At 42.6% G+C, this 27,941-nt stretch overlaps 1 protein-coding gene across 2 annotated transcripts; it reads right to left on the minus strand.

Annotated features, from left to right (window-relative positions):
- Positions 1-5,652: 5,652 nt before the first annotated feature.
- LOC144705764 (uncharacterized) lies at positions 5,653-27,089 on the minus strand. 2 transcript variants are annotated; one of them, XM_078578578.1, is made up of 8 exons: positions 26,474-26,640; positions 24,695-26,400; positions 23,245-23,331; positions 6,632-6,694; positions 6,487-6,557; positions 6,282-6,354; positions 6,098-6,203; positions 5,653-5,958 (listed from the first exon to the last, which is right to left on the minus strand). In XM_078578578.1, exons 1-2 carry the CDS (start codon positions 26,502-26,504, stop codon positions 24,803-24,805), a joined length of 1,629 nt encoding a protein of 542 aa, XP_078434704.1. In that variant the 5' UTR covers positions 26,505-26,640; the 3' UTR covers positions 5,653-5,958; positions 6,098-6,203; positions 6,282-6,354; positions 6,487-6,557; positions 6,632-6,694; positions 23,245-23,331; positions 24,695-24,802. The 2 variants fall into 2 exon arrangements, with proteins under 2 accessions (XP_078434704.1, XP_078434703.1); XM_078578577.1 differs by having other exon boundaries at positions 24,695-27,089.
- Between the last annotated feature and the right edge of the window lie 852 nt (positions 27,090-27,941).

Consider the following 27,941-nt stretch of genomic DNA (forward strand, 5'->3'; position numbering starts at 1 on the left):
TTTTCGCCCATTTCCAGACCTCCATTTAAATATCTAACCGTCTGGATTGTAGAGGAGGGAAAGACGAACCTACCCTCAAAATTTCAGCCAAATCAGACGTCTAGATCTCGAGATATCAAGGTTTTAGGGAGGATAATTCTAGGCCGTTGGATTGTTTTATTATCTAAAAAACCAGTTTTTCTGATTGGCTGAGCCTCTTCTTCCCTGTTTTCGTCGAATTGGATCGCGTGTCGACACGTGTTTGCCGCTTCACACAGCCATAATCATTGGGAAATGATTGGCTCTTTGAATGGCTATAAAGAAGCCACGTCGCCCTGTAAAATAACAAAACAAAACAAACAAAAGCAGCCGCAATTTTTGACTTTTTCCTCGTCGATATCCACGTCTGTAGAGCGCACAATCATTGGGTATTTGAAACTTTTTTTAAATGGTCAGAAAGAAGCCATGTCGCCCTCTTTTATTTTTTATATATTTTTTTTTAAAAAGCACGCAGAAGAAGACAAAAATAGCCACAATTTTGGACTCACACGCGTCATCGGTTCCGCGTGCACGCAGAGAATCGACGACGCATGCACTTTATTCCAGAGTGTTGGTGGCGGCGTTATATACGAACTAATCATTGGCTCATTATGGCATCGCGATTTGCAATGCCATAATGAGCCAATAATGCTCACTCTCTCTCTCATTTTTATTTTTAAATAAAATTCATCCAATTATTTGCCCAAATTTTGGGTGAATGACGTGGATGCCCTTTAGTATATATATAAATGCATTATAAAATGCTAAATAAATTAAATATGTATTATTTAAATATATAAAAATCATTTCTTGGCTACATAATGGTAAAAAAATATATAAAAATATAGAAAAATTGCAGAAAATTTGAAAAGCCCTTACCAACCTTGAGCCAAATATATAAGGCCCTGCAAAAAATATTTCTTCACTAAAATGAGGTTAAATTCCATGTGATAAATGATAAAAAATCAGAAATAATAATAAAATGAAAGTGTAAGTGATTTATCTTTATTTTAATATGATAACATGCAAATATAGTCATTAAAACACATAAATATAATGTAAAATTCATTAATTAATCATGTTAATTTGCAAGTTATCACCCGCCTCCTCCCGTTTGGAGATATCTTTACCGCTTTCTAGATAGAGATCGTGAGAGTATGCCGCATGTCGTCAGATTCACCACAAGAGATCATTCTGTGGAAGAACTGCCCGTCATTGAATCAACCTCGTCATCATCTCGCCTTCTTGGAGCACTTTCAAGAATGCGTCCTGCCCCAACCGTCGGCCTGCAAGAAACCCATTCTTGGTTTCCATCATCCGACTGTCGACCCGCGCACGCTCAGCGCGCTCTGGGCGCATTTCACGCCCTCCGCGCACTCTCCGTGCGCAGGACCACGACCACGCTTATCGCCCGCCCACGTTTGGAGCCTAGGACCGAGCCGTCGCCCGTGCTGCACCTCGTCGCATGCGCAGATCTATGTTGACTATGACCATCGGTCATCACGCCACAGACTTCAGCTTTTGACCTTACATGTATCCCTACTTGCAGAGGAACACAGATCTACGTTGAATACCATCCCCCCCCTCTTTCATTCACAGTAGTTTTATTTCTTCCAGTGTTGTATACCTATGTGTTCCTCTGCCTAGATTCTCACGACTTTGATAGGACTAGCCACCGTGTCGAGGGATAGGAATCTTGTTGTGATATGATGTAGTTCTCTAACTGTAGAGGACATGGACGCTTCTGGGCACTTTGTGCCCCTCTCTACTTAGACTGTCTAGCGGGACCGAAGGGACATTTTGGAGTCTGACGGTGACAAGTCAATTCCCACAACTTCAGCTGGTTGCCGAACTAAACTCAAAGCTGTCGAATTTTTCATCATTGATTTTTACAATATCATCGCCTCGTTTGCATTGATCGATTTAGTCACTATCACAACTATTTGTAACACGAGCTGTCTGATCCCAGCGCACTTCGTGTTACATCATCAAGAATGTTTGATTGTTGCCTTACATATCCAACAATTTATCTCTCTATTGATGTAAAACGCTATAAGCCGGGATCGATCGGCACGAATTACACTACAGATGCCGATGATGAATTGGCAGAATATCTATTTGGCTAGATGCAAGTTGAAGAAAATCACAACGACAAATACAATGATTACACCAAAAGCAAGGCGATCAATTAAGTTAGCGAAGATTGATTGGTTACAATCAACTTCCCAACGTCCCTTAAGACCAAATCTGACGCGTAAGTTGAGAGGTAGTAATCCTACCCGTCGGTGTCCGACCTTCCGCGAAAACAAATTAATGTGTCGCCACAAATTAATGCACGGGCACCGGCGATAGAAGCTGGCGATGGTACGATCGCCAAGCACGCGCGGAGGTCACGACTGCAGGCACGATCCCAGGCGGAGGCGGCGGCAAAGATCAACTCTGGTAAGGCCGACCTTGTTGTGCAGGAAGTTTATGCCTCTGAGGGTGCGAGGTGAAGCGACGGCGTTACAAGATGATGACGACGGAATTTCCAAGCGTGAATCTGAGTTGATGGGCTTCTCGACGCAGGTTCTTGGAGCAACCGGATCAAGAATTCGGATTCTTGGATGCCTTGAAGAGACTCTCAATCAAGGAACTTGCTCTCGAACGTAGAGTAATCAGATAGGAATTGGAAACCCGATGTGGGCAATCGATCAACTAGAAGAGGCGAGGATGGCGACCACGTAATGCACGATCGCGAAGAGTAACTACCTCGACCTTGAAGAAGTATGGCTATCTATGGGTATGGCTATGGAGGAAACTAATCAAGACAGAGAGAAAACGATTCACTTAATTTCCAAAGTCAGTCTGTCTGTCATCTTGGGCATGCCCAATTGGGCGTAACTGGAGGGAACCGTCTCAACACGAGCGGTTCTTTCAAAACAACGAGAAAAATAAAATCGATTGAAATGGACAAGTCCAAAACACGAACGGCCCGGTCCATACTTCAGCAAGGAAATTACAACACAAGACATAAAGAAAATAAGTGAAAACATGTGCGGCTTCGTCTTCACTTGGAGTACTTGAATGAGGTGTCGCCGACGACAGCTCGCGCGGCTCAGTGTGGTTGCTGGCAACGTTCCGTCTTGCTGTCGAGATGGTCCCCCATCATCTATAGTTGCATACTCACCCTCTCTTGACACATTTTCCTGATCTCTTGATGCAATCTGTTTCTGGCCAAGTCAGCAAGCTATGTACAAGAAAACTTTGTGGCCAATTTACTTTACTTTTTCAATGCAGCAAAAGTCATTTATTTAGTGGGTCTAAATAGCTATAATATAGTTTTGCTGAATTTTAATTTAATTTGTGAGCTTGATATAGAGCAAAAGAAAGGAAATATTTACTTTGTATTGAGATGATAAACAAAGAACAGCTATTAAGACATTGGGAAAAGTAGGAAGTTAGTGAGATAAAATTGAGATTGAGATAGCGTAAGGAGCTTCTGGTTGAGTGGGATAATTTAGATATAAATAGATTTGAAAGATATTGATGATCACTTTAGATGAAAAAAGTATTGAGGTAGACTGAAAGAAATGCAGTGAGAAGGAAAAACATATACTGTGATAGGACATGTGATAGAGCTGAGAAGAAAGATAGTGATGGATAATTCTTGGTTGTAGGGATGGGAAATTCCCTGTTTGGCGTTGAACAAATGCTGCTCGTCGACTAACAAACAGGGGAAAATCCTTATTTGTTTTTGTGTTCAGTTCATTCGGTTTTCGTTCACAAACAGTTCGCAAAAACTACCCCTTTGAAAAATAAAAAAAAACTATATTATCAGGGAGATAGAGAGAGAGAGAGAGACAAGAGGGGGGGGGGGAGGGGGGGCAGAGAGAGAGGTGGACAGAGAGGGGGTGGAGAGAGAGGTGGACGAGAGAGAGGGATGTCATGGTAGACAGAGAGGGGGGGTGGAGAGAGAGAGAGGCACAGTACGGTGCTGCCGTTCAGATAACGCATACGAAACTGGACGTCGGAAACGACATCGGAAGTTGTTTCGTCTCGCATTCGTTCTTTATCCAAAATTTTGTGTTCGATATCTGTTATCTGTTATCGGATAACGATAACGGATAACAGAATTGTTTCGTATGTTACCCGGTATCGTATCCATTCCGGGAGCGTTTCTCGATTTTGGAGATTCACCTGTTTCAATATCCGATATCGTGAACGGATATCAGATATCGAATATTACTTTTATTGAATACTAGTATTCCCATATCCAATAAGTACGTCGCTCTATCGCGAGAGAGAGAGAGATCAGGAGAACGAGCGACAGTTAGAGACAAACAGACGAGCAGGAGAGAGAGAGAGAGAAAGATTGGGAGAGTATAGCGAGAGAGAAAGAGAAATGAGGAAAATAGAGAGAGAGACTGGGGGAGTAGAGCCAGAGAGAGGCAAAGAGAGCGGGAGAGAGAGAGATTGGAGGAGTAGAGCCAGAAAGAGACAAAGAGAGCGGGAGAGCGAGAGAGAGAGAGAGAGGCTGGGGGAGTAGAGCCAGAGAGAGGCAAAGAGAGCGGAAGGGCCAGAGAGAGAGAGAGAGTTGGAGGGAGAGAAAGAAGAGAGAGCAGGAGAGCAGCAGAGAGAGGGAGGGAGAGCCAGAAGGAGAGTCGGAGAGAGGGAGGAATAGACAGTGATCCAGAGAGGAGAGAGTTTGAGAATGAGCGAGAGGGGGGAGAGGCAGGAAGAATGAGAGAGGGAGAGAGGGCGATTGGGGCGAACGAGAAAGGAGGGAGAGTGGGGCGAACGTGAGAGAGGGAGGGAGAGTGAGAGCGGGACCAGGAGAACGAGAGAGAGATCGATGGAGAGATAGTGAGAGAGGAAAGAGATCAATAGCGGGAGAGAGAATGCGAGAGGAAGAGAGAGAGAGAGAGAGTGGAAGAGAGGGAGAGTAGGAGGTGATTTAGAGAGCTGAAAGGAGAGCGAGAGACAGACAGAGGAGAGATACAGAGAGAGAGAGAGGGAGAGAGAGGTATAGTCTTAACGGTTGTCAAAACTTTATCATTTCGTAATCTATAGTGTTATCTAACTTAACGATATCGGTTTCCGATATCGTTACCTGCTTAACGATATCCGTCATCGTTATCTGTTTTCTACCACGAACCGTTACCCGTTATCGTTATCGGACACGTTTCGGATTTTCCAGATAACGGATATCGGATACGGATATCATTAGTAACACCCTAGGGCACAGAGGGGGAGAGAGAGAGAGAGCAAGAGAGGAGGTGAGAGAGAGGGCGAGGGCATGGTAGAGGGGGATTGGGCAGAGAGAGAGAGGGAGCACTGTAGAGGGGGGCACAGAGAGGGAGGGGGGGGAGGGGAGAGGGTGGGTTAGGGATGAGTATTTTTATTATTTTGAAAAAAATAGTTCCTCGGGAAGGCCAACCCTCACAAACAAACGAAACTTTTTCCCATCCCTGATTGGTTGAGATCACAAGACGTGTAATAGAAAAAAAGATATACTCATGTTGATAGATTATTTACATTCCTTCTTTTTTACTTCTCTATATACACAATAATCTACTCATATTCTATTAACTTGGTACTTATTTTAGTACATCTCTAGCAACAAATTTTAAACATCTAACTCACCGCCTCTACTTTCCTGGTAAATATTTGAAATAAATTATTTTGCATTTTCTGTTCATCATCCTTTTATTCAAGAAAACAGCTCGTACTTCAACCAGAAGCAAGGAACAGCTGTGCTGGACCCGACTGACCCCACCCACATGACCGACCTGACTAACAGGACAGACTCAACTGATGTGGTCGACCTGAAGAACTGACAGGACCGAACCGACTGACCACAACCCAAATGACATGGCCAACCTGACTGACCCAGTCAGATCCAACCAGGCTGACCAAATCTGAGGTCCAGAGGTGAATCCGAATTATAGATACAAAAACCTGAAATATGCATGTGACGCTTTCATGAATTCTAAGAATTTAGCAAGATTACTCAGAAAATTAAACAAATAAAGATTTTTTTCTTTTTGAACAATAAATAAATAAAGAATTATACGTTTCCACATCCTAAATTTCTTACTTTTATGGTATCTCTTGATGTGAAGAATCTATAGAATGGCAGAGGCATCTTCCTGCAATTTTCCCCCGTGGAGAAGACAACAAACGTACAAATATATTGAGCACATCTGCATGACAGCCAACAAAGTAAATAGAAGGTGAAAAGGATTATAATAGCCACAAATCGTAAGAGTCGCTCTATTTACCTAGAGTTCTGAGATGATGAAAATATCCACATGCTCGCTGAACAAGGAAAAATTGCAACAATCACCCTATTTCCTGTTATTTAGAAGACATCCAATATTTACCAGACCGAATCAGTGTAAAAATGAAAAGAATGATCGAATCAAAGAAAACCGGCTCCCAAAAAATGATTTAAATAACATAAGAATTTATGGAGAAAAAAAATACTTTGCATTGGCAACTCATCAACGAGACAGTAACTGGGCGGGTTCTAGAAACTTCCCATCCGGACAATTACCCTGTGAAATTCGTGAGAGTTGATCAAAGATGTTGTTATTTGTTAAGGAACAATGTGGAAAGATGATGAATTTACCACTAGAGGATGCTCTTTCGTATTAAGGCACACTCCATTTAAATGACAGCAGTGCATCTTCATCTGAAATGATTGTCAGCCAATAATTACACATGATAAAAAACTAGATTTTCCAGAAATAAACAGTGTTGATCTCATATCCGTTGCTCATTCTAACATGGATTAAATAAATCTTTCGGGGATAAAACGCTAGAGACAAAACAGAAAAAAAATACATGACTAATAAACATGACGTCATAACCTCCAAATTAAACAATTCGATACATAAAACTATCTCAGGTAGAAGTCATCATTAAGCTAGTAATTGAGAAAAAATTGGGAGAAAAGTGCGTTTTAAAAACTTCATTACCCTCCAAAAAGAAGGATAAAGATAAATGCATGTTATACAAAAGTAAAATCAGTTAAGGAGAAGCGTAACAAAAAGCAAATCATCTTAATATCTTCCGTTTCAAGGTAATTTTGGAAAGATATTACAGAGTATTGTCTGCGTAATCATGATGTTAGCGTAATGACGAATGGGAGCTTGCATGATAATAGAAAAATGACAATCGAAAACTAAGCTGACTCAGAAGATGTACATAATTATAAAATATAATTAAATACCGAAAGATATGGGCTTACTAAAAAAATTTTATCAGGGATTAGACGTCAATTTCAATCTTAAGTCATGACATATCTTTCCATAAGCAAAAGAAAATTACACCGTTCGTTAATAAAACTGTTGTGGTTGGACTGCAGAAACCCTAGACCGACAATAGGTCAACAGAAGGAACAAAGCAACAACATCCTTACTCCGACGCCCACACATCTATATCTATATAGATGTTAATATGGACTGTACAGTATTGGGCCTAATGTAAAAGGTCAGTTTAAGTATAGAGAGTACACATAAGGAAAGAAAGAAAGGATAAAGAAAGAAAGCACTAAAAATAGAATCTCCGCTAACACCCCCCCTCAAGCTGGTAGGTAGATGCTTCGAACTCCCAGCTTGGACATATGTTGTTGAAAGTAATTCCCTTGCAACCCGTTAGTAAGAAGGTCTGCTACTTGACGAGTAGTCGGTACATACAGCAATTGGATGCTCTTCTGACCAATCTTCTCACGGATGAAATGTCTATTAATTTCAATGTGCTTCGTAAGGTCATGCTGCACTGGATTATGGGCAATGTCTATGGCCGACTTGCTATCACAATATACACTGATCGGCTCCGTTGTCGGTATCCGTAGATCATTTAAGATAATTTTCAGCCAAAGTCCTTCACAAATGCCTTTCTTTAGTGCCCTGTACTCGGCCTCCGCACTTGATAAAGCCACAACAGACTGTTTCTTACTTCTCCAGGAAACTAAATTTCCCCCAAGGAATGAACAGTATCCAGTGGTTGATCTTCGATCAATCAGCGAACCACCATAGTCTGAATCTGTATAAACTTCCAAATTAATTCCACCATACCTTCTAAACATCAGCCCATGTCCTGCTGTACCCTTCAAGTAAGCCAATACTCGAGTTGCAGCCCGCCAATGAGGTTCTTGTGGATTTTGCATAAACTGGCTCAAAAGTCCAACGGCAAATGCGATGTCTGGCCTCGTATGATTCAAGCAGATAAGTCTTCCAATTAATCTCTGGTACATCTCCTTATTCACTGGAGTTGCATCTTCACAGTTGCCTAATTTCAGATTTGCCTCCATTGGAGTTGCGCATGGCTTGCAGTCACTCATACCAGTCTCCTCCAATAAGTCCATAATATACTTCCGCTGACAATTGAAGAAGGCTTCTTTTGAGTACGCGACCTCGATACCCAAGAAATATCTCAATTGTCCCAGGAATTTAACTTCAAATAGCTCAGATAATCGTTGCCCAATGCCTCTGTCTCCTGCTCATCATCACCGGTAATAATGATGTCGTCCACATATACAAGAAGAATGGAGACATAACCTCTTGGGGACTGCTTCACAAATAGAGTATGATCGCCATTTCCTTGCGTATATCCCATATTCTTCAACGATTTAGAGAACTTCCCAAACCATGCCCGAGGGGACTGCTTTAGTCCATACAAGGTTCTTTTCAACTTGCAAACTTTGGGTGCAGTCATGTGCGGGTAATAGCCTGGAGGTAATTGCATATAGATTTCTTCTTCCAACTCCCCGTGCAGAAATGAATTTTTTACATCATATTGGTGCAATTTCCACCCACGAGATGCTGCCACTGCAATCACTACCCGTACAGTATTTAACTTCGCCACTGGAGTAAAAGTTTCTTCATAATCGATTCCATAGCATTGAGTGTACCCTTTGGCCACTAACCTGGCTTTATACCTCTCTATTGTTCCATTAGCTCTGTACTTTATGGTATATACCCATCGACACCCAACTGGACGTTTGTCCTGGGGAAGATCAACAATCTCCCAAGTGCCATTCTTGATCAGTGCTTCCATCTCAACATTCATGGCCTCTCTCCACTTATCATCAGCCAATGCTTCACTTACTGTCTTAGGAATATGAGCAGTGTCTAATCTGGTCAGAAATGCTTGAAACTCAGAGGACAAGTGTTCATATGTCACAACATGAGAGAGGGGATACCTTGGTCTCTGAGTACATGCTCGTTTGCCTTTCCGTAGTGCTATAGGCCATCCGGAATCCTTGCTCTGGCTTGACTCCTCAAGTTGAGCTACAACTTCCTCTTCAGGTTCATCATTTCTGATCTCTTCTGTTGTTGGCTCAACTATGGCTGCTCCCTCAGTCACTTCCTCCGTTACTTCCTCATCAATGAGTGTCTCCCATTGTTCTTTATCATTCACCTGGTGTCGATTCTCTACCGCAGCTTCCTCATTAACATGCACAGGTATGTCATATAATTGAACTCTCCCTTTTGGCTCATCTTTGAAGAATGGTTCTGTTTCATGAAATGTTACATCAGCAGAGATGAACATCCTCTTTGACTTGGGATCATAACACTTGTATCCCTTCTTTGCTTGAGAATAACCCACAAATACACATTTAATTGCCCTTGGAGTGAATTTATCAACAGCCCTTTGTTCATAGACAAATGCTGTACATCCGAATATTTTAGGCTTCAAATGAGTCTTCAGCTTAATTAGAGGAAAAGATCTGGATATAATATCAACTGGACTCTCATAGTTGAGGATTTTGGATGGCATTCTATTAATCAGATGTACTGCAGTGAGTACTGCTTCTCCCCATAAATACTTGGGCACACTATAATGATGAAGAAGTGTTCTAGCTGTATTTACCACATGGCCTATCTTTCTTTCTGCCACCCCATTCTGTTGTGGAGTATTAACACACGAGGATTCTGTTACGATACCTTGGATTACATATAAGAGAAAGAAGAAAGGAGGTGAAAGAGGGGATAACTCTGCACGTGGGACCACAGTAGGGCCCACATGTGTGGAGTCCATGTAGTCCAAAGTGAAGGGTAACTGCCCAGGGCAGTAACTAACTGCCTGGGCTAGGAGCAAGGACACCTTGCTCCTATATAAAGAATAACCCCTCTGGCAGGAGGGGGCATCGATCATTTTTGGAGAGAAGGCCGGGAGCTTGGGAGCCGTCGTGAAGCTTAAGCTGTATTCGGCTGCGGGAGCTTGAGGAGGCGCCACGGATCTGGATTTTACTCTCTATCTGAAGAATTATCTGGCCATATACTACATTGTGAGTCAATTCTATATTTCCAAGAATTCGTTTCTTGATTTGGTTAGAATCATATCATTGGTATCAGAGCCGTGGTCTTGGCCACCATGACTATAAGGCATTAGAAGCGAGTTGAAGAAATGGAGTCAGATATTGCGGAGATGAAAAAAGAACAAAAAGGGTTAAGAGATGAGATGAAAAAGTCGAATGAGGAATTACAGAAATCTGGGAATGAGAATAGAGATATCTTGATTCAAATGATGCAGAATATTACGACAAGGTTGGATACATTGCAAGCGGGAGAAAAGGCAAAAGGGAAGACCAAAGAATGGGATGTCCATCAGCCAGAAGTGAGAACGGAAGAAGTAAACAAAGAAGGGTCAACGTCAACCACCGCAGCGCCGACTCACATTATCGTCAGCAAGATTGAAGCTCCGACGTTCAGAGGCGAGAACGTTGAAGGATGGTTACGCAGCATGGAAAAGTACTTCAGAGTTCACAAGATTGAGGAAAGTGAGAGACTGGAAAAAGTAATGCCGTGTTTAGAGGGAGACGCGCTCCAATGGTACATATGGACAGAAGACCGATACACTTTTCTGGATTGGTCAGATTTCAAGTTACATATTGGTAAACGCTTCGACGAAACACTATCTGATAATATCTTGCATCAGTTTATGGATATCAAACAAGTTGGCTCTGTCAAAGAATACAGAGAAGAATTTGAAAGACTATCAGCGTATCTGCCGCCGATACCAGAATATATAGCAGAAGAGACCTTCACCAAGGGTCTGAAACCAGAAATTTTTGCGGAATTAAAAAGAGTAAAACCCAAGGGTCTGAGGAACATTATGGATGCTACATTGGAAACTGAGAAATGGTTAGAAACTATATGGCAAGCATATGATGAATCTCGACAAATTCAATTTCAACATTACCAGGGGACCAAAAAGTCCAATTGGTCATCTAGCAAGATGCTCATCACACCTGAAGAAGGTTCCAAGCATGGAAATGTGCTCAAAGGCCAAGTCAAACCAGGGCAGAATGAAGTTGCTAAGGAGCAAAGGAGACTATTATTGACCAAAGAAGAATACTTAAAAAGGAAAGAGCAAGGATTATGTTACCATTGTAATGATAAGTTTGGTCCAGGTCATAGGTGCAAGAAATCGTTGCAGATCCTAATCATACCGGAGGAAGAGCCAGAAGTCAACAGACAAGACAAGGAGGAGGAAGATTGGTCGGAAGATGAGGAACAACCAGTAGAAGGAAATTTATTAACAGCCCATGTGTCACTTCAGACAGTTATGGGGCGAATCGGCCCAAATTCTATGAAGTTGAAGGGCAAAGTACAAGGAAAAGAAGTCACAATTTTATTGGATGGCGGAGCTTCCCATAACTTTATTTTCTCAAAATTGAGTAAGGAACTCCAATTTAGATCCGATGACTCTGTATTGTTTGAAGTAATTCTGGGGAATGGACAGGCGACAAAAGGGCAAGGCATGTGTGTGGGGGTCAAATTTTCGGTTCAGGATGTAGTGATGAGCACAAATTTTTTACCCTTACAGTTAGGGAACACAGATCTGATTTTGGGAATGTCGTGGCTCACCTCATTGGGATGGACTCATATTCACTGGGAAAAACTTATAATCAAGTTCAAGACAGATAACCGTGTCATAACGCTCAAAGGAGACCAAGAATTATCCAGAGGAAATTTAGCCCCAAAATCTGCAAACAAATCATTGAAACAAAAGCAAGTGATGATGATGGAATTATATCGACTGGAAGGGGTTACTATTCAAAATTCTGACGAGGATAACAAGGAACTGGAAGTCAGTTTAAGGTCCACTTATCCATCAGTGTTTCAAACCCCATCTACCCTACCTCCCTCCCGTGAGATTGATCACCCCATCCATCTTTTACCAAATTCACAACCAGTGAACCTCTGACCTTACAGATACTCGTATATCCAGAAAGATGAGATTGAGAAGCTCGTTCAAGAGTTGCTAGAATCTGAATTCATACGACCGTCTCACAGCCCTTTTGCAAGCCCAGTGCTGTTGGTCAAAAAGAAGGATTCAGGCTGGCGTTTCTGTGTTGACTACCGAGCATTAAATAAAATTACAGTCCCAAATAGATATCCTATCCCAGTAGTTGAAGAATTGCTTGATGAGTTGCATGGCTCCACTATTTTTTCCAAATTGGATTTAAAATCAGGGTATCATCAAATTCGTATGAAAGAAGAAGACATTGCTAAGACTGCATTCAAAACTCATGAAGGTCATTACGAGTTCAGAGTGATGCCATTCGGACTAATGAATGCGCCTGCTACTTTTCAATCACTGATGAATCACCTCTTCCGACCTCATATGAGACGATTTTTACTAGCCTTTTTTTATGACATTTTGATTTATAGCAAGACTGTGGAAGATCACTATAGCCACTTGCATCAAGTCTTCCAAATATTAACATCAAACTCACTGCACATTAACCCTAAGAAGTGCCGATTTGGGTGCTCCCAATTGGAGTTCCTAGGCCACTGGATTTCTCAGAATGGGGTCATGGCAGATTCGGTAAAAGTTGAGGCCATGCGTAGCTGGCCAGTTCCTAAAACTCTTAAAGAACTAAGGGGATTTATGGGACTCACGAGTTACTACAGAAGATTTGTGAAGAATTATGCACTCCTTGCATCTCCTTTAACAGCCTTACTTAAAAAGGATGCATTCCTTTGGTCAGATCTCACACAAAGGGTATTTGAAAACTTGAAGGAAGTCATGAGTACAACACCAGTGTTAGCTTTACCAGATTTCAATTCTAGATTCATAATTGAGACAGATGCATCAGGAGTCGGAATTGGAGCAGTTCTCATGCAAAATGGCCGACCAATCGCATTTTCAGTCAGGCTTTACCAAGAAGGAGTCAAGTAAAGTCAGCCTATGAACGAGAGTTGATGGCTATCGTATTGGCAGTGCAGAAGTGGAAACACTATCTCATACACCTCCCATTTCTGATCAGAACAGACCAGTACAGCCTCAAATTTTTACTTGACCAAAAGCAAGTCCAGGAACCCTACAACAAGTGGGCCTATAAGCTGTTGGGTTTTAACTTTGACATTGAATATAAACCGGGTAAGCATAACCAAGTAGCTGATGCCTTATCGAGGTCCCCCTTATTTGGGAATTTGTCCAACTTGTCTACTTCCCGGATTCGATTTTTGGATCATCAGGTTATTCAAGAAGAAATAAGATCTGATTCCAGTTTGAATAAAATTCAGGAGGAATTAGCAGTCAAAGCTGAGTCTCATCCAAATTTTTCCCTCACACATGGCCGCTTATTCTATAAAGACCGTTTGGTACTAGCAGCTAAATCGTCACTTATACCTCACATCCTGAGAGAATACCATGATTCAGCCATGGGTGGACACACGGGGTTCTTAAGGACTTACAACCGAATCATAAAAGATCTTTATTGGCCAGGCATGAAGAAAGAAGTGAAAGCATATATAGACCAATGTCACATTTGTCAAACGCACAAGATTTCAAGTCTTTCCCCAGCAGGATTGCTGCAACCATTACCTATTCCAGAGAAAATTTGTGACAATATTTCAATGGACTTTATTGAGGGACTTCCTCAGTCGCACGGTTACAATTGTATTATGGTGGTAGTTGACAGACTAAGTAAATATGGCCATTTTATTCCTCTGAAACATCCTTTTTCTGCGTCAGTGGTCGCTGACAAATTTGTCAAAGAAGTAGTCCGCCTCCATGGCATTCCCACTTCCATTTTTTCGGATAGGGACGAAGTGTTTACAAGTACTTTTTGGAAAGAATTATTCAAACTCCAGGGTACTAGTTTACGGATGAGCTCCTCGTATCACCCACAAACTGATGGTCAAACAGAAGTTGTGAATCGATGCTTAGAAGGGTACTTACGATGCTTTACGTCCGAAACACCCAGCATTTGGTCCAAGTGGTTGCATTGGGCAGAATTTTCTTACAATACATCATATCATTCTTCATTGAAGACTACCCCTTTTAATGTGGTATATGGCAGAGATCCGCCCAAATTGTTACACTATGGTAGTCCCCCTTCTCCTATTGCAGCGGTGGATACTTTGTTATTGGAGCGTGATCAAATGTTGACAACTCTGTGACAAAGACTAGCAGATGCCCAAGCAGTGATGAAAGAGAAGGCAGACAGACACAGGAGAGACATAAATTTTAGTATTGGTGATATGGTATATCTAAGGTTGCGACCATACAGAATGAGATCATTGGCCAAACGTGTGAATGAAAAATTGACCCCCAAGTTTTTTGGACCTTTTGAAATCTTAGAGAAAGTTGGATCAGTTGCCTACAAATTACATCTACCAGCTTCTTGTGGGTTACATCCAGTATTCCATGTATCTCAGTTGCGCAAAACCCTTGGGTCGAAGGATCAAACAGTTGTGTTAACTCCTCTCTCACCACAGATGGAATGGCAATTAACCCCAGCTAAAGTGTTGAATGTCAGAGAGTCTAATGGTTTTGTGGAGGTGTGTATCAAATGGGCAGGCCTACCTATTGAAGACTGTTAGATCATGTGGTCCAAATGAGGCCCATTATTAGACATTGTGTCATGTATTATTGGGCCCGATCAGAGGCTTCTTATGACTGATCCGTTAGACAGTCATAAGATACGACCGTTGATTCCAACGGTCATATTCCTCTTCGATCGTGAAAGCCCCAATGGTCGAATATGTAGTCCTTTTAAAAGGGACAATTGAAAATGTACTGAAGGGGGGGGCATTTTTGAGTGAATAAAAATTCTTTCTTTTTCTTCCTAAATCTCCTCTTCAATCTCAATTACATGGTATCAGAGCATCGATCGTAGGCGCATCAAAGGGCGACGATTTCTTCCTTTCTTCTTCGGCTATCCCTCTACGGTTCTTTTTCCGTTGATTCGCGACTCCCGCGTTTCCGGAAAGAATAGTTCCTGGTATTTCCGTGATTCGCGAACTCCCGCGTTTCCGGAAGTATTTGTTCGTTCCTGGAGTGTCCGTTGATTCGCGATCCACGCGTTTCAGAAAGAAACTCCGTTTTTGGGGCAATTTGCGATCTGTGCAGACGAATAGGGAAGGATTGTGCTTGATCGGCATTTTTTTCCTTCCGAATCTTCACATCTCGGAATCGCCCGATCATCGCTTTTTTTTGGGCGAATTTTTCGGAGAAGTTTCTACTCCGGTGAAGACTCGCTCCGTCAACTTCTTATTAGCAGTTCTTATTGGCAGTCTGTGTTGCTCTTACTTTTCTTCCGATGGGAAAGTCCAGAACAAGGATGGTTGAGAAGGAATCCGAGATCACCTCCTCAACCACCGTTAAGGCTGCTGAGACACCTGCCCAGCCAAGGTTGATCTTACCAGACCTTGATATCAAGTAAAATGGGATCAATGGGCAAAAGTGGATAAGTTTGGCCCAAAGATCCCTTAAAGCTATCTACTTGGGGAATCACTTGACAGAAGATGCCCCTTCGGAAGACGCTCCCAAGCTTGAAAGAGTAATTTGGGAATCTGAGGAAGCCTTTATCACCAACTGGATGATCAAGAATATGGAACCAGATCAGGCAGACGACTATCTCCTTATTGACTGCGTACGAGACTTGTGGCAAGAAGTTCAAAGATCATGTGCAGAAACCCACAGCGACTACCGGGTCCATGATCTTCGAGAACAAGAAAAAACTTTGAAACAGGGCAGTTTATCAATTTCTTCTTATTCTGCAAAATTAAAGGCCATATGGAGGGAGCTCGACCTTCTCTGGCCCACAGGTGACAAGAACTCCCCGTCTTTTCTCAGAGAGACCAAATTCAGAACCCTCACTTTTCTGATGGGGCTGAATTCGGAATATGAAAATCTTCGAAGTCAATTGCTGCACAGGGAGAGGTTCCCCACCTTGGCAGAGGCTATCTCTGAATTACAGGGGGCAGAGCAGCGAAAGAAGCTTAACTCCAAAGATGGCGAGGCATCTACCCGTCTCAGTGGCTCACTTGGCCAAGAAGGGAGAACCAAGGAGCAATTTGAATCCTGCAGCCACATCCTCTCCCATTTCCCAGCACCCGAAGTCCACTCCACAGGAAGGTAACTCCTCAGAACTTATCTGTGGCTACTGCAGGAAACCGGGCCACCTAAAAAGGGACTGCAGAAAGTTGGCCTGGAAGGAAGAACAAATCAGAAAAGGTACATGGAACCCAGGGCAGCACAAGAAGGCCTATGTGGCCAGTGAAGGAGAGGAACCGTCTGCTACAAGGAAGGGGGAGGACAGAGGTGAAATTCAGAAACTCATTCAGTCGGAAATGAACAAGATTCTTCAAAAATTTAGCTCCACATCACTCGTGCAGTCAGGTAAAAAGTTTGCCTTTACTGCTTCTACTAATAATACACCCACTTCAGTTTTTTGGATTTTAGATTCTGGGGCGACAGACCATATGTCACCCCACAAAATGCTATTTAAAAATTACAAACCAGAAACTAATAATCTCAGAGTTTTTACTGCTAATGGGGGAATATTAGAAGTGGCAGGAAGGGGATCAATTGAGATCAAAGGAAAATTGTTGAAAGGTGTATTACATGTACCTGAACTAAGAGCGAATTTGCTGTCCTTAATTCAGTTAGTTAATGATACTGGATGGCGATTTATCCTGGACTCAGATTCTTGTTTCCTATGTCTTAAGGAAACCGGACGGAAGATTTCATCTGTTAAGAGGAAGGGAGGGCTTCTCTTGCTAGATGGATTGGAGGAGGATGAAAAACAGAAAGCCACCTATACTGCCCAGAGTGAAGAACGGATCACCCTCCTACATAGGAGATTAGGACACCCCTCCTTCCATATTTTGAAACATTCACATCCCAACTTGTTTAAAGGGATTATTTTTTATCATTTAAATTGTGAAAGTTGCCAGTTTGCTAAACACAAACGATCCTCCTTCCCAGTTTCAGATCACAGAACTCAATCGGCATTTGAATGTATTCATAGTGATGTATGGGGGCCCTGCTCCATACTTGGACTATCCCATCATAAATGGTTCATCTTATTTGTGGATGATTTCTCTAGATATACATGGGTATATCTACTGAAATCCAAGACTGAAATTCCATCTGTTATCATTAAATTTTGTGAAATGATTCATACTCAATTCGGGAAGAAAGTAAGGATGTTCAGATCAGATAATGCGACAGAATTTTTTTGTGGAGAAGTAAATAATTACATGGAGGAAAAGGGGATAATACACCAGTCATCATGTGTAAATACCCCTCAGCAAAATGGTCTTGCTGAGAGGAAAATTGGCCATATAATGTCTTCAGCCAGGGCTCTTTTATTTCAAGGAAATTGTCCCAAGAATTACTGGACTGAGGCAGTCGCAACAGCCACTCACCTCATAAATAGGATGGCTTCAAAGATACTAAATTATCATGCTCCTATTGATCTCTTATCTGCTGAGTTTCCACATTTATCTTTAAGAACTAACCTCCCAGCCAAGGTGTTTGGCTGTATTGTGTATATTCAAGTACATCATGCAGGGAAATTGGACCATCGAGCCCTGAAATGTGTGTTTCTGGGATATTCGCCAACCCAGAAAGGCTATAAATGTTACCACCCAGGCTCCAGGAAGATCTTCATCACTGCAGACGTAAAGTTTGACGAAATCAGAATGTTCCATGCCCATTCAGAACGATCAGAAGCGTATTTAGAGTCCACTGAGCCAGAAAATGACAGTATGCAGCGAAGCATCTCTTCAGCATCAGAATCAGAAACTCGTGATAAGGAAATGGCTATAAGCACTCCTCCGAGTCCTCTTGAGGAGGAGGAGCCTTACAGACCACAAGATGATTCAAGTGAAGAAAAACTGCCAGCAGGTGAAGAAAACTCAGGAAACGATGGTTGGCCCATTGTTATTAGCAAGGGAATTCGTAGCTGTACGAAGACCAAACTCTATCCAGTCAGAAATTACATATCTTATTCCCGGCTCTTTCCAGAATATAATCAGGTGGTTCAAGCCCTGATGACAGTATCTATTCCAAAGAATGTGACGGAAGCTATGTCATCTGCAGCATGGAAGATAGCTATGGAAGAAGAAATGGCAGCACTAAAGAGGAATGGCACTTGGGAGATGGGCCCACTCCCACCCGGAAAAAAGTTAGTGGGAAGTAGATGGGTGTTCACTGTTAAATATCATTCAGACGGGTCAATTGCCAGACACAAAGCTCGGTTGGTGGCACAAGGATATACCCAGTCTTATGGAATTGACTACAATGAGACCTTTGCCCCAGTTGCAAAGCTAAATACAGTTCGGGTCTTAATAGCACTTGCAGCAATATTTGATTGGAAACTCTACCAATATGATGTGAAAAATGCGTTCTTACATGGAGAATTGAAAGAAGAAGTGTATATGGCACCTCCTCCTGGGTACTGTTTAAGTCAAAATTCAGGGGACGTATGTCACCTCAAGAAATCCTTATATGGACTGAAACAATCCCCGAGAGCGTGGTTTGGGAGATTTTCAAAGGTAATGTTAGCAGTGGGATTCTTCCAAAGTGAGGGCGACCACACATTGTTTATAAAGCATGGCAAGGATGGGAAGATTGCAATCCTAATTGTGTATGTTGACGACATTATCATCACTGGGGATGACCACACTGAAATTCAGAATCTGGAAAGGCACCTTTCATCATCCTTTGACATAAAGGCCCTAGGTCTAATGACGTATTTCCTGGGAATTGAAGTGGCCTATTCTCGGTCAGGGATCGTACTTTCTCAGCATAAGTACATCCTTGACCTGTTAAAAGAAACCGGAAAATTGGATTGTCGACCAGCAGCTACGCCAGTGGATAATAATGTTAAGTTAAAGGCAGAACAAGATGAAAAAGACACACCAGTAAACAAGACTTCATTTCAAAGACTCATTGGCAAGCTGCTTTATCTCAACCACACTCGGCCGGATATCGCTTTCGCAGTCGATTCTCTGAGTCAGTTTACGAATGACCCTCGGGAATCACATCAGAATGCAGCAGATCGCATCTTAACATACCTGAAGGGGTCAATCGGACTTGGCCTACTATTTAACAGAGGAAATGAGCCAAGTGTGGTCCTCTACACGGATTCTGACTATGCAGGATCTTTTGAGGATAGCCGGTCTACATCTGGTTATTGCAGTCTCATAGGAGGGAACCTAGTTACATGGCGTAGTAAGAAGCAAAAGGAGGTTTCTTTGTCAAGCGCAGAAGCTGAGCTCCGAGCATTGAAGAAGGGAGTATGTGAAGGGATGTGGCTTAAGGGTATCTTACAGGATTTGAAGGTGTTCCCTGGCAGAGGGATGATTCTGTACTCCGATAGTAAATCAGCAATTGCTATGGCCAAAAATCCAGTCCAGCATGAAAGGACAAAGCATACACGGGTGGCACAACACTATATCAAGCAAAGCATCGATGAGGGATTCATTATTCCTCACACATTCCTTCTCTGGAGCAGATTGCAGACATTTTCACCAAAGGCATTCCTGGCCTGCAGTTCCAAGCCTTGGTGTCCAAGTTGGGCATGATCAACATCTATACCCAACTTGAGGGGGGGTGTTAGATCATGTGGTCCAAATGAGGCCCATTATTAGACATTGTGTCATGTATTATTGGGCCTGATCAGAGGCTTCTTATGACTGATCCGTTAGACAGTCATAAGATACGACCGTTGATTCCAACGGTCATATTCCTCTTCAATCGTGAAAGCCCCAACGGTCGAATATGTAGTCCTTTTAAAAGGGACAATTGAAAATGTACTGAAGGGGGGGGCATTTTTGAGTGAATAAAAATTCTTTCTTCTTCTTCCTAAATCTCCTCTTCAATCTCCCGGAAATTACAAGGACTCTTCATGGGAACCACTATCTACAATCAAAGAACGGTTTCCAGATTTTTCACCTTGGGGACAAGGTGATAGTGGATGGAGGGGGGGGTAATGTTACGATACCTTGGATTACATATAAGAGAAAGAAGAAAGGAGGTGAAAGAGGGGATAACTCTGCACGTGGGACCACAGTAGGGCCCACATGTGTGGAGTCCATGTAGTCCAAAGTGAAGGGTAACTGCCCAGGGCAGTAACTAACTGCCTGGGCTAGGAGCAAGGACACCTTGCTCCTATATAAAGAATAACCCCTCTGGCAGGAGGGGGCATCGATCATTTTTGGAGAGAAGGCCGGGAGATTGGGAGCCGTCGTGAAGCTTAAGCTGTATTTGGCTGCGGGAGCTTGAGGAGGCGCCACGGATCTGGATCTTACTCTCTATCTGAAGAATTATCCGGCCATATACTACATTGTGAGTCAATTCTATATTTCCAAGAATTCGTTTCTTGATTTGGTTAGAATCATATCAGATTCTTGTACAATTCCATTCACCCGGAAAAAGGAGGCCAACCTCTCATTAAAAAAATCTTTAGCATTGTCAGAACGAAACTTTTTAACTGTAACATCAAATTGATTTTTAACCCTGGCACAGAAATCTTGTACCACACTTGTTACTTCTGATTTGTGTTTAAGTAAATGCACCCATGACAACCTGGTGCAGTCATCTACCAGGATAAGGAACCACCATGCACCAGTGAGGGAATTTACAGGTGCTGGTCCCCACACATCTGCATGAATACACTCAAAGGGAATTCTACTTCTTTCTCCATTCCCACTATACGAGGCTCTTTTGTGTTTAGCACATTGACATGATTCACACATTATTTTCGAAATATCAAGATTCTTTGCATACGAAGGAAATATTTGTTTCATCAAACCAAAAGATGGATGTCCCAATTGGAAATGTAAAACTTTAAAGTCTTCTATCTGTTTGTCATGATTCCTTCCTGGAGCTTGAGCATTCACCATCATTCCTGCCTTTGCTTCATCCGTCATGTAAATAAGTCCATTCCGCTCCTTAAAAGGTGAAATCTTCAAGTTCCTTGCCTTATCATATGCAAAACAGCCAGCACAATCAATAGTTAGTGAACACTTGACATCCTGCACTAAGCGCTGGGGAGACACCAATTGAGCCTTCAAATTAGGCACATGTAAAACATTTTTAAGTACTCCCAAAGTATCAAGATGAATATCACCGATACCAACGACAGGTAGGACTTCACCTCCAGCAGTGAACACCTTTCTGCTCCCTTCATACGGGGTGTAGGAATGGAACTTTGATCGATATGGTGTCATATGATCAGTAGCTCCGGAGTCTAAGATCCAGTCCGAGTAAAGATGATTGTTAGAGTTTATGTGCTTACTGGACCAGCAGTTGGATTTTGCCATGGATGTAGATCCCACTAGTGCTTTCAACTTCTTTAAATCTTCTCGGAGAATATTCACTTCATCCTTGTCTTGCTTGAACTCAACGCCAGTACCACTGGATCCTCCTGAGCTGGAGTCGCATATCTCCTTTTCTCTCTTATGATCTTCTTGAGCAGAGACAGAGTGCGCCTGCATCCTCGGCGGCCGACCATGTAGATTCCAGCAATTCTCTTTTGTATGTCCCTTCCGCTTGCAATAATGGCACACCACATTGTTCCGATAGCCTTTCCCTTGATAAGACTTCTCCTTGCGATGTGCATCATGAGTTCCTTGCGTATTGATCCGACTGGTACCACTCTGATTTTGCTCTGTTGTATGCTTCTGTTCTTTGGACTTAACCATCAACCCTGCTCCATTCTCTTCCTTGGAGGTTCCTGAGACTGCTTGTTGCCGGCGACTCTCCTCCTCCAGCACAATACTAATTGCCTGTTCCAGATCAGGTACTCGCTCGAAGTTGAGAATCTGTCCTCGCAATGTCTCATATTCAGCATTTAGTCCCATCAGAAATTTAAACATCCGATCGCGAAGTGTATATTCCCACTCGCCTGAACTTAAAGTTGACCTGTAGTAATCCAGTTCTAACCATATAGATTGTAGTTCATTTACATATTCAATTACAGACCAACTTTAAGTTCAGGCGCTCTTGTTGTTGGACGCTCCAGGCCTTCACAACCAAGTCATAAGTCCTCCACACAGTACTTCGTTTCAGGGCTGTCTTCCGAACATAGTCCCAGATCTGTTTGGCAGTCTTCAAAAAGGACAACTTGGGGAGCATGTCTTTAGTCATGCTTCCCAGCAAGAATACATGAACATTGGCGTCATCCCGCTTCCACACCTTGTATGTTGGGTCATTGGGATCAACCTCAGTGGTCAAGTGGTCATCCAGCCCTCTGCCAAGAAGTGTGAGCTCAACTATCTGCCCCCACTGATCGAAGTTACGCCCATTATACCGAAGAGGTTTGGCCACTGGGGGTATGACTGATGACACTGTGTAAGCGGTGATGCCTCGTTCTTCTTCTGTTCCTCGTGAAGAATCCACAGTGCTGGAATTTGCTGAAGCCATCTTCACTACAATCCATATGCAACTGCAACTTGGTTTTATAGAATATGCCACTGCAACACACTAGGCAAATGGCAACAACTAAGACACGACCTTGGCCAAAAGGTACGAACTCACCAGCGTCCCACAACGCTCCAAACAACTTCAGACTTTTACGTTACCCGACGCTTTAGGGCTTGATAGAACCAACGGCCAATACGACGTCAACCTGACGCCCGATACGGCAACCCGACGCTGGTGATTCACACTGCGATCGATCCAGCAACCCGACGCTCCAAAGGCTCGATCAGTTCCACGTCTGCTCTGATACCATGTTGTGGTTGGACGGCAGAAACCCTAGACCGACAATAGGTCAACAGAAGGAACAAAGCAACAACATCCTTACTCTGACGCCCACACATCTATATCTATATAGATGTTAATATGGGCTGTACAGTATTGGGCCTAATGTAAAAGGCCAGTTTAAGTATAGAGAGTACACATAAGGAAAGAAAGAAAGGATAAAGAAAGAAAGCACTAAAAATAGAATCTCTGCTAACAAAAACTGAGAAACTTCAAACTCACATGTTTTGTTTCCAGTGCGCAGAATTCTAATTGTCCATCGTCTTGTGCATCAAGCAATAATTGAAGGCCTTTCCATGGTTCTCTTGGCTGAAAGTAAATCAAAATCTGTTTACAAAAACTACCCCACATAACGAGAACAGAACTGACTTAAACCACTAATGTGAGAAGAAGGAAGAGTCAACCGAAATAATAAATAATAATTATTGTTGAAAATCGCCCTTTCTAAGCAGCTCCTTCAGCCTCTCTGCGTTGTGTAGCTAGGGTTTATGATAGGATTCTTGAACCAAATCAAAGTAGAATAGCGATATTCTCGGATTCAGGCAAAATTCAGAGTAGCAATGACGTATCAAAGTTAGGTGGATCGAGAGAGGACTCCACCAAAGAGAACAATGTCGAAAACAATTGAGAAAAGAAACGATACTATAGCACCATTATCTTGCGATCCCCTTCTGGATGCAGGCTTCTCCCGCTCTCCAGCCCTTCCCGCGCGCTGATGGGCCTTGACACTTCTTGAAAAAATGGTCCTCCCCTTGTGATAGCTCCCGTCTTTATTTATAGGGCCCTTGACCCCGTTAGTATCTCCATGCTGACGTGGCGTGGTTGGAGCGGCTGATCTTCCATCTTTTATAAGTTCTTGAAAAGAACTTATCAGTTTATGAATAGGGAAAAAGGATATTTTCGATTTCTTATGTTGCTGGTTTAATACCAGCTAGTACAGTTAAATGGGCTAGGCCCACCAACCTTAGGTTATTTATTCTCTCACGTGAGAGAATAAGTAACATATCCATGTGGGTCTGATACACAACGTTTCTTCTCCAAGAAATATCAACGGAAGAGACGGCGGCACGTGTGAAGACTCAGCGTTGACTATGCACGTGTGAGTCAGATATAAATAAACTGAAGGAGGTGACCAGGGGGACATCGGTCATCTTCAAGAACTGGTTGCCAAGAGTGGCAGAGGCTGAGGAAGCAGGATCAGGCCTGCCATCCAGATCGGGGAGATAGGGCATGGAGTCCTCTCCTTTTTCTTTCTTTTTTTTCTATCTTGATCACTGATTCTTCCATTCCTTCCTTCTGACATTGTATTGGAGAATTCTCTCTCAACATTCTTCGATTGCTAAATCTGTATTCATCGCATTGTGAATCCTTTATCAGTCTCATCTTCATCCGAAGCTGAGGATTGATAACAGGGTCCACCTATAGAATATGGCCCATATACAAATAAAAGGACAGAAAGGAAAATTAGAAACATGGTGTCAATGAAATAAAATAGCTGGCTAATAATAACAGCAGAAGGAAAGCTCTGGTAGATAAAAATACACATCAAGAGTCTCAGGATCTTTGTTTGTGACATTTTCTCAGAATGTGAAGAAAGAAGTTTATAAAAATACTACTCAACACTAGTCATGAGAGATGGTTTGAATTGAATAGGCTTAAAACAATGATTCACCTGTAACATAGTGCTGAAGTGTCCGTAACAAGAGGAACCAAATCCCATGTCCATAACTTCGTGAGCAAGATATAGTCAAAATGAGGCACCTAGTACCAACAGAAGAAATCACGGCTGGCTATCCACGTTCACTGGGGCAGCATCCCATTTCTTCAAAGCATAGATAACCACGTGTGAAAGGGATGGATCAGGAGAAAACCCCTTCTCCTCCATATCAACAAATAGCCTCACAGCATCATTTACAAACCCATCTCGACATAGACTGCAGATTATCATACTGTACGTCACAATCTCAGGCTCACACCCCAACATCTCCATCTTCCTGAGCAATCTGTAGGCCATAACCGTGTCGCCCATCTTACACAGGCCCTTTACGAGTGAGTTAAACGTGAAAGAATTAGGAGAAATTCCCCCAACATTCATCTCTCGAAACAGCCGGAAAGCATCAGTTACATAACCCTCCCTGCAAAGTGCAGAAATAATTGTCGTGTAGGTAATAACGTTAGGCTTGCACCAACTGTCAGCTGCTTCCATCTGCCGAAGAAGCCGAAGTGCCATCCCAATATCTCCCTTTCTGCACAGCCCCTTAACAAGCATATTATGTATAACCGTATTTGGGGAAATTCCCACTTGGCCCATTTCTTCAACTAATTTATGGGCATCGCCAATGAACCCCCTTTTACAGAGATCATTGATCAACATGCCATACACAAAGACATCAGGCTTGCAGTTTTTGTCCAGGGACACTATCTGCCGCAGTACTGCAAGAGCTATATTTGTTTTCCCCCTCTTACAGAGACCATAGATAAGCGTTCTATACACAATAATGTTTGGGTACACGCCCCGCACATTCATTTCTTCAAACACACACAATGCCTCCCTAAAAAGGCCTTCTTTACACAGCCCATTCATCACTGTGCAATATGTGATGATGTCGGGCTTGAAGAAATTTCCAAACGCCTCCAGCTCTCGCAGAAGTACAAAGGCCATTGTTATATTCCCAGAGCTAAGTAAGCCATTGATGAGAACGTTGTATGTGATAGTGTTTGGTGAGATGCCTGCGTCCTTCATTTCTTGAAATACTTTCATAGCTTCCTCAATGGAACTCTGTTTGCAGAGACCATCAATTAACATGCTGTAGATGACAACATTGGGTTTCAGATCCGCATCATTCATACCCATGTCTCGCATAATATTAAGACCCATCTCAACCTTTCCTGTTCTTGATAAGCCTTTGATAAGCAAACCAAAAGTCATGATATTTGGCGGCACCTCTTCAGCGTTCATCTTATCAATCAGCCTCATCGCATCATCAGAAGATCCCATCGCACTGAGCCCACCGATTACGGTAGTATAAGCAACAACATCGGGCTTACATGAACCTTCCCGCTCAAACATCTCCTCGAAAAGCCGAAATCCTGCATCAGAATCCCCTCTTTTGCACAGTCCATTAATCAAAGTTGTGTATGTGACAACATTAGGAGAAATCCCAGAGGCATTCATCTGCTCTGTCAAAGCCAGAGCATCATCTACAGATCCCCTCCTGCACATCCCGTTAATGATCGTATTATAAGTGATGACGTCTGGCTTGCAACAACTCTCAGGCCTGTTCATCTCCCTTAACAATTGGTCGGCCATTTCCACAAACCCCAGCGCGCAGAGCCCCTTAACAAGTACAGTGTAAGTGACCGCAGTCGGGGGAACGCCTGCAATGTCCATTTCTAAAATCAGTGATAGAGCGTCAGCCATGGATCCCCTCTCGCAGAGACCATCAATTACCATGTTGAAGATAACCCCATCTCCTCGGCATCCACCTCGCGTGGTGATCATCCGTCTGGCAAGGCACGCAGCTTCCTCAACCTCCCGCTCTCTGCATAGCCCCCAAACCATAGAGCTATAGCATAATCGATCATGATTGCATCCTATTTCAGGCATTCGGTCGAACAAATTGCGTGCGTCGGCAATGCAATCTTCGATAAACAGGTTTCTGATCAGCTTGCTGCAAAACGGCTCGCGAGGGCGATGTCCATTCTTGATGATCTTCCCGAGTAGTCCGAGTCCGACTTCAGCCGGAGTTGGTCGGCAACCGGGGCATTCCGCCGCCGCCGCGCCGCCGTCTGGTCCGGCGAAGAACCGATCAGATGCGCTAGGGCAGACGATTCTCTTCCGTTTCACCATTGATCTCGCTGCTGGTAGCATCTACAGCTCGCCCGGGACTTCCGCCGCCAGGATTACAGCTAACGATCGATCTTCTACATAACGATCGAAAATCACGAAGAGATCTACAGTTATATATATTTCGAATCTATTTCTTTTTTTCAAGTTTTCATTTCAAAAATATATATTTCGAGCCTTTGTCTGTTGAGGTGGGCCCATGTTTGATCGACAAACTACACTGGTCAAGCCAGCTATACGGAGGTCAGTGTTTGACCATTTATTAAAGTCAAAATCAGAAAGTCTTATAGTCTCTACCACCATTTCACTTAGTATTTTTTTAAACCCTGCCAGATGAATAAAGTCTTTATGACTGCTTAAAAAGTCTAAAAAATGAATAGAACTAAAGGGCTGGGGGAAGATTTTGAGGCCGAGGAAAGTTCAATTAAAGAGTTCATTCGAAATTTAGAGGCAAAGGGAAGATTATACTTGCATATTGATAACATGATAAATGCATGTATATTTCCACAAATTTAAGATTTTTTGGTATTATTAATTTAGAATTTATCATGTATCATTTGAATTAACAAAATATTTCTGCACTGGCTATAAATTCCAAATTTGCACATTATGGTTATTTTTTTAACTAACTTCCTTGACTTCTTCGAAGTCAACCAGTTTGATTACTGATGAGTAGTTTGCAGTTCCAACTATGCAGAAATTTACTGGAATGAGGAGATACAATTCTTAAGGAGTCGGAGAATTTTTGGGAGCTTAGTGATTATGAAAATGGGTCGAAATGGTGTTGTGGGCTTCTAAAAGAGAAATCAGAGGGGGTTGGGCCACGACCTGACCTACCTATTGGAACTTCAAACACCTTGCAAAGAGAAAGAAGCTGAAAGTTACAAGGCAAAGCTCTCAACCAATGGAGAAAAAGAGTCAAAATGGCAAGAAAAGAGAATAAAAAATACCTAAAAGGGTATTTTTAGTAATTTTTCAAATGTATAAATAATATTTTTCTCCCTCATTTCCCCTTATTCTGGACGTGCTCTAGCAAGTCGCTGGCCAGTAGGACAAGGCATATTTCAGAATC

This window comes from Wolffia australiana, chromosome 7 (assembly GCF_029677425.1).
Source record: "Wolffia australiana isolate 7733 chromosome 7, ASM2967742v1".
NCBI classification, from domain to species: Eukaryota; Viridiplantae; Streptophyta; class Magnoliopsida; order Alismatales; family Araceae; genus Wolffia; species Wolffia australiana.

Excerpts from the sequence above, each read along its gene's own strand:
- LOC144705764 (XM_078578577.1), bottom strand. The coding sequence starts at position 26,893 with ATGCTACCAGCAGCGAGATCAATGGTGAAACGGAAGAGAATCGTCTGC.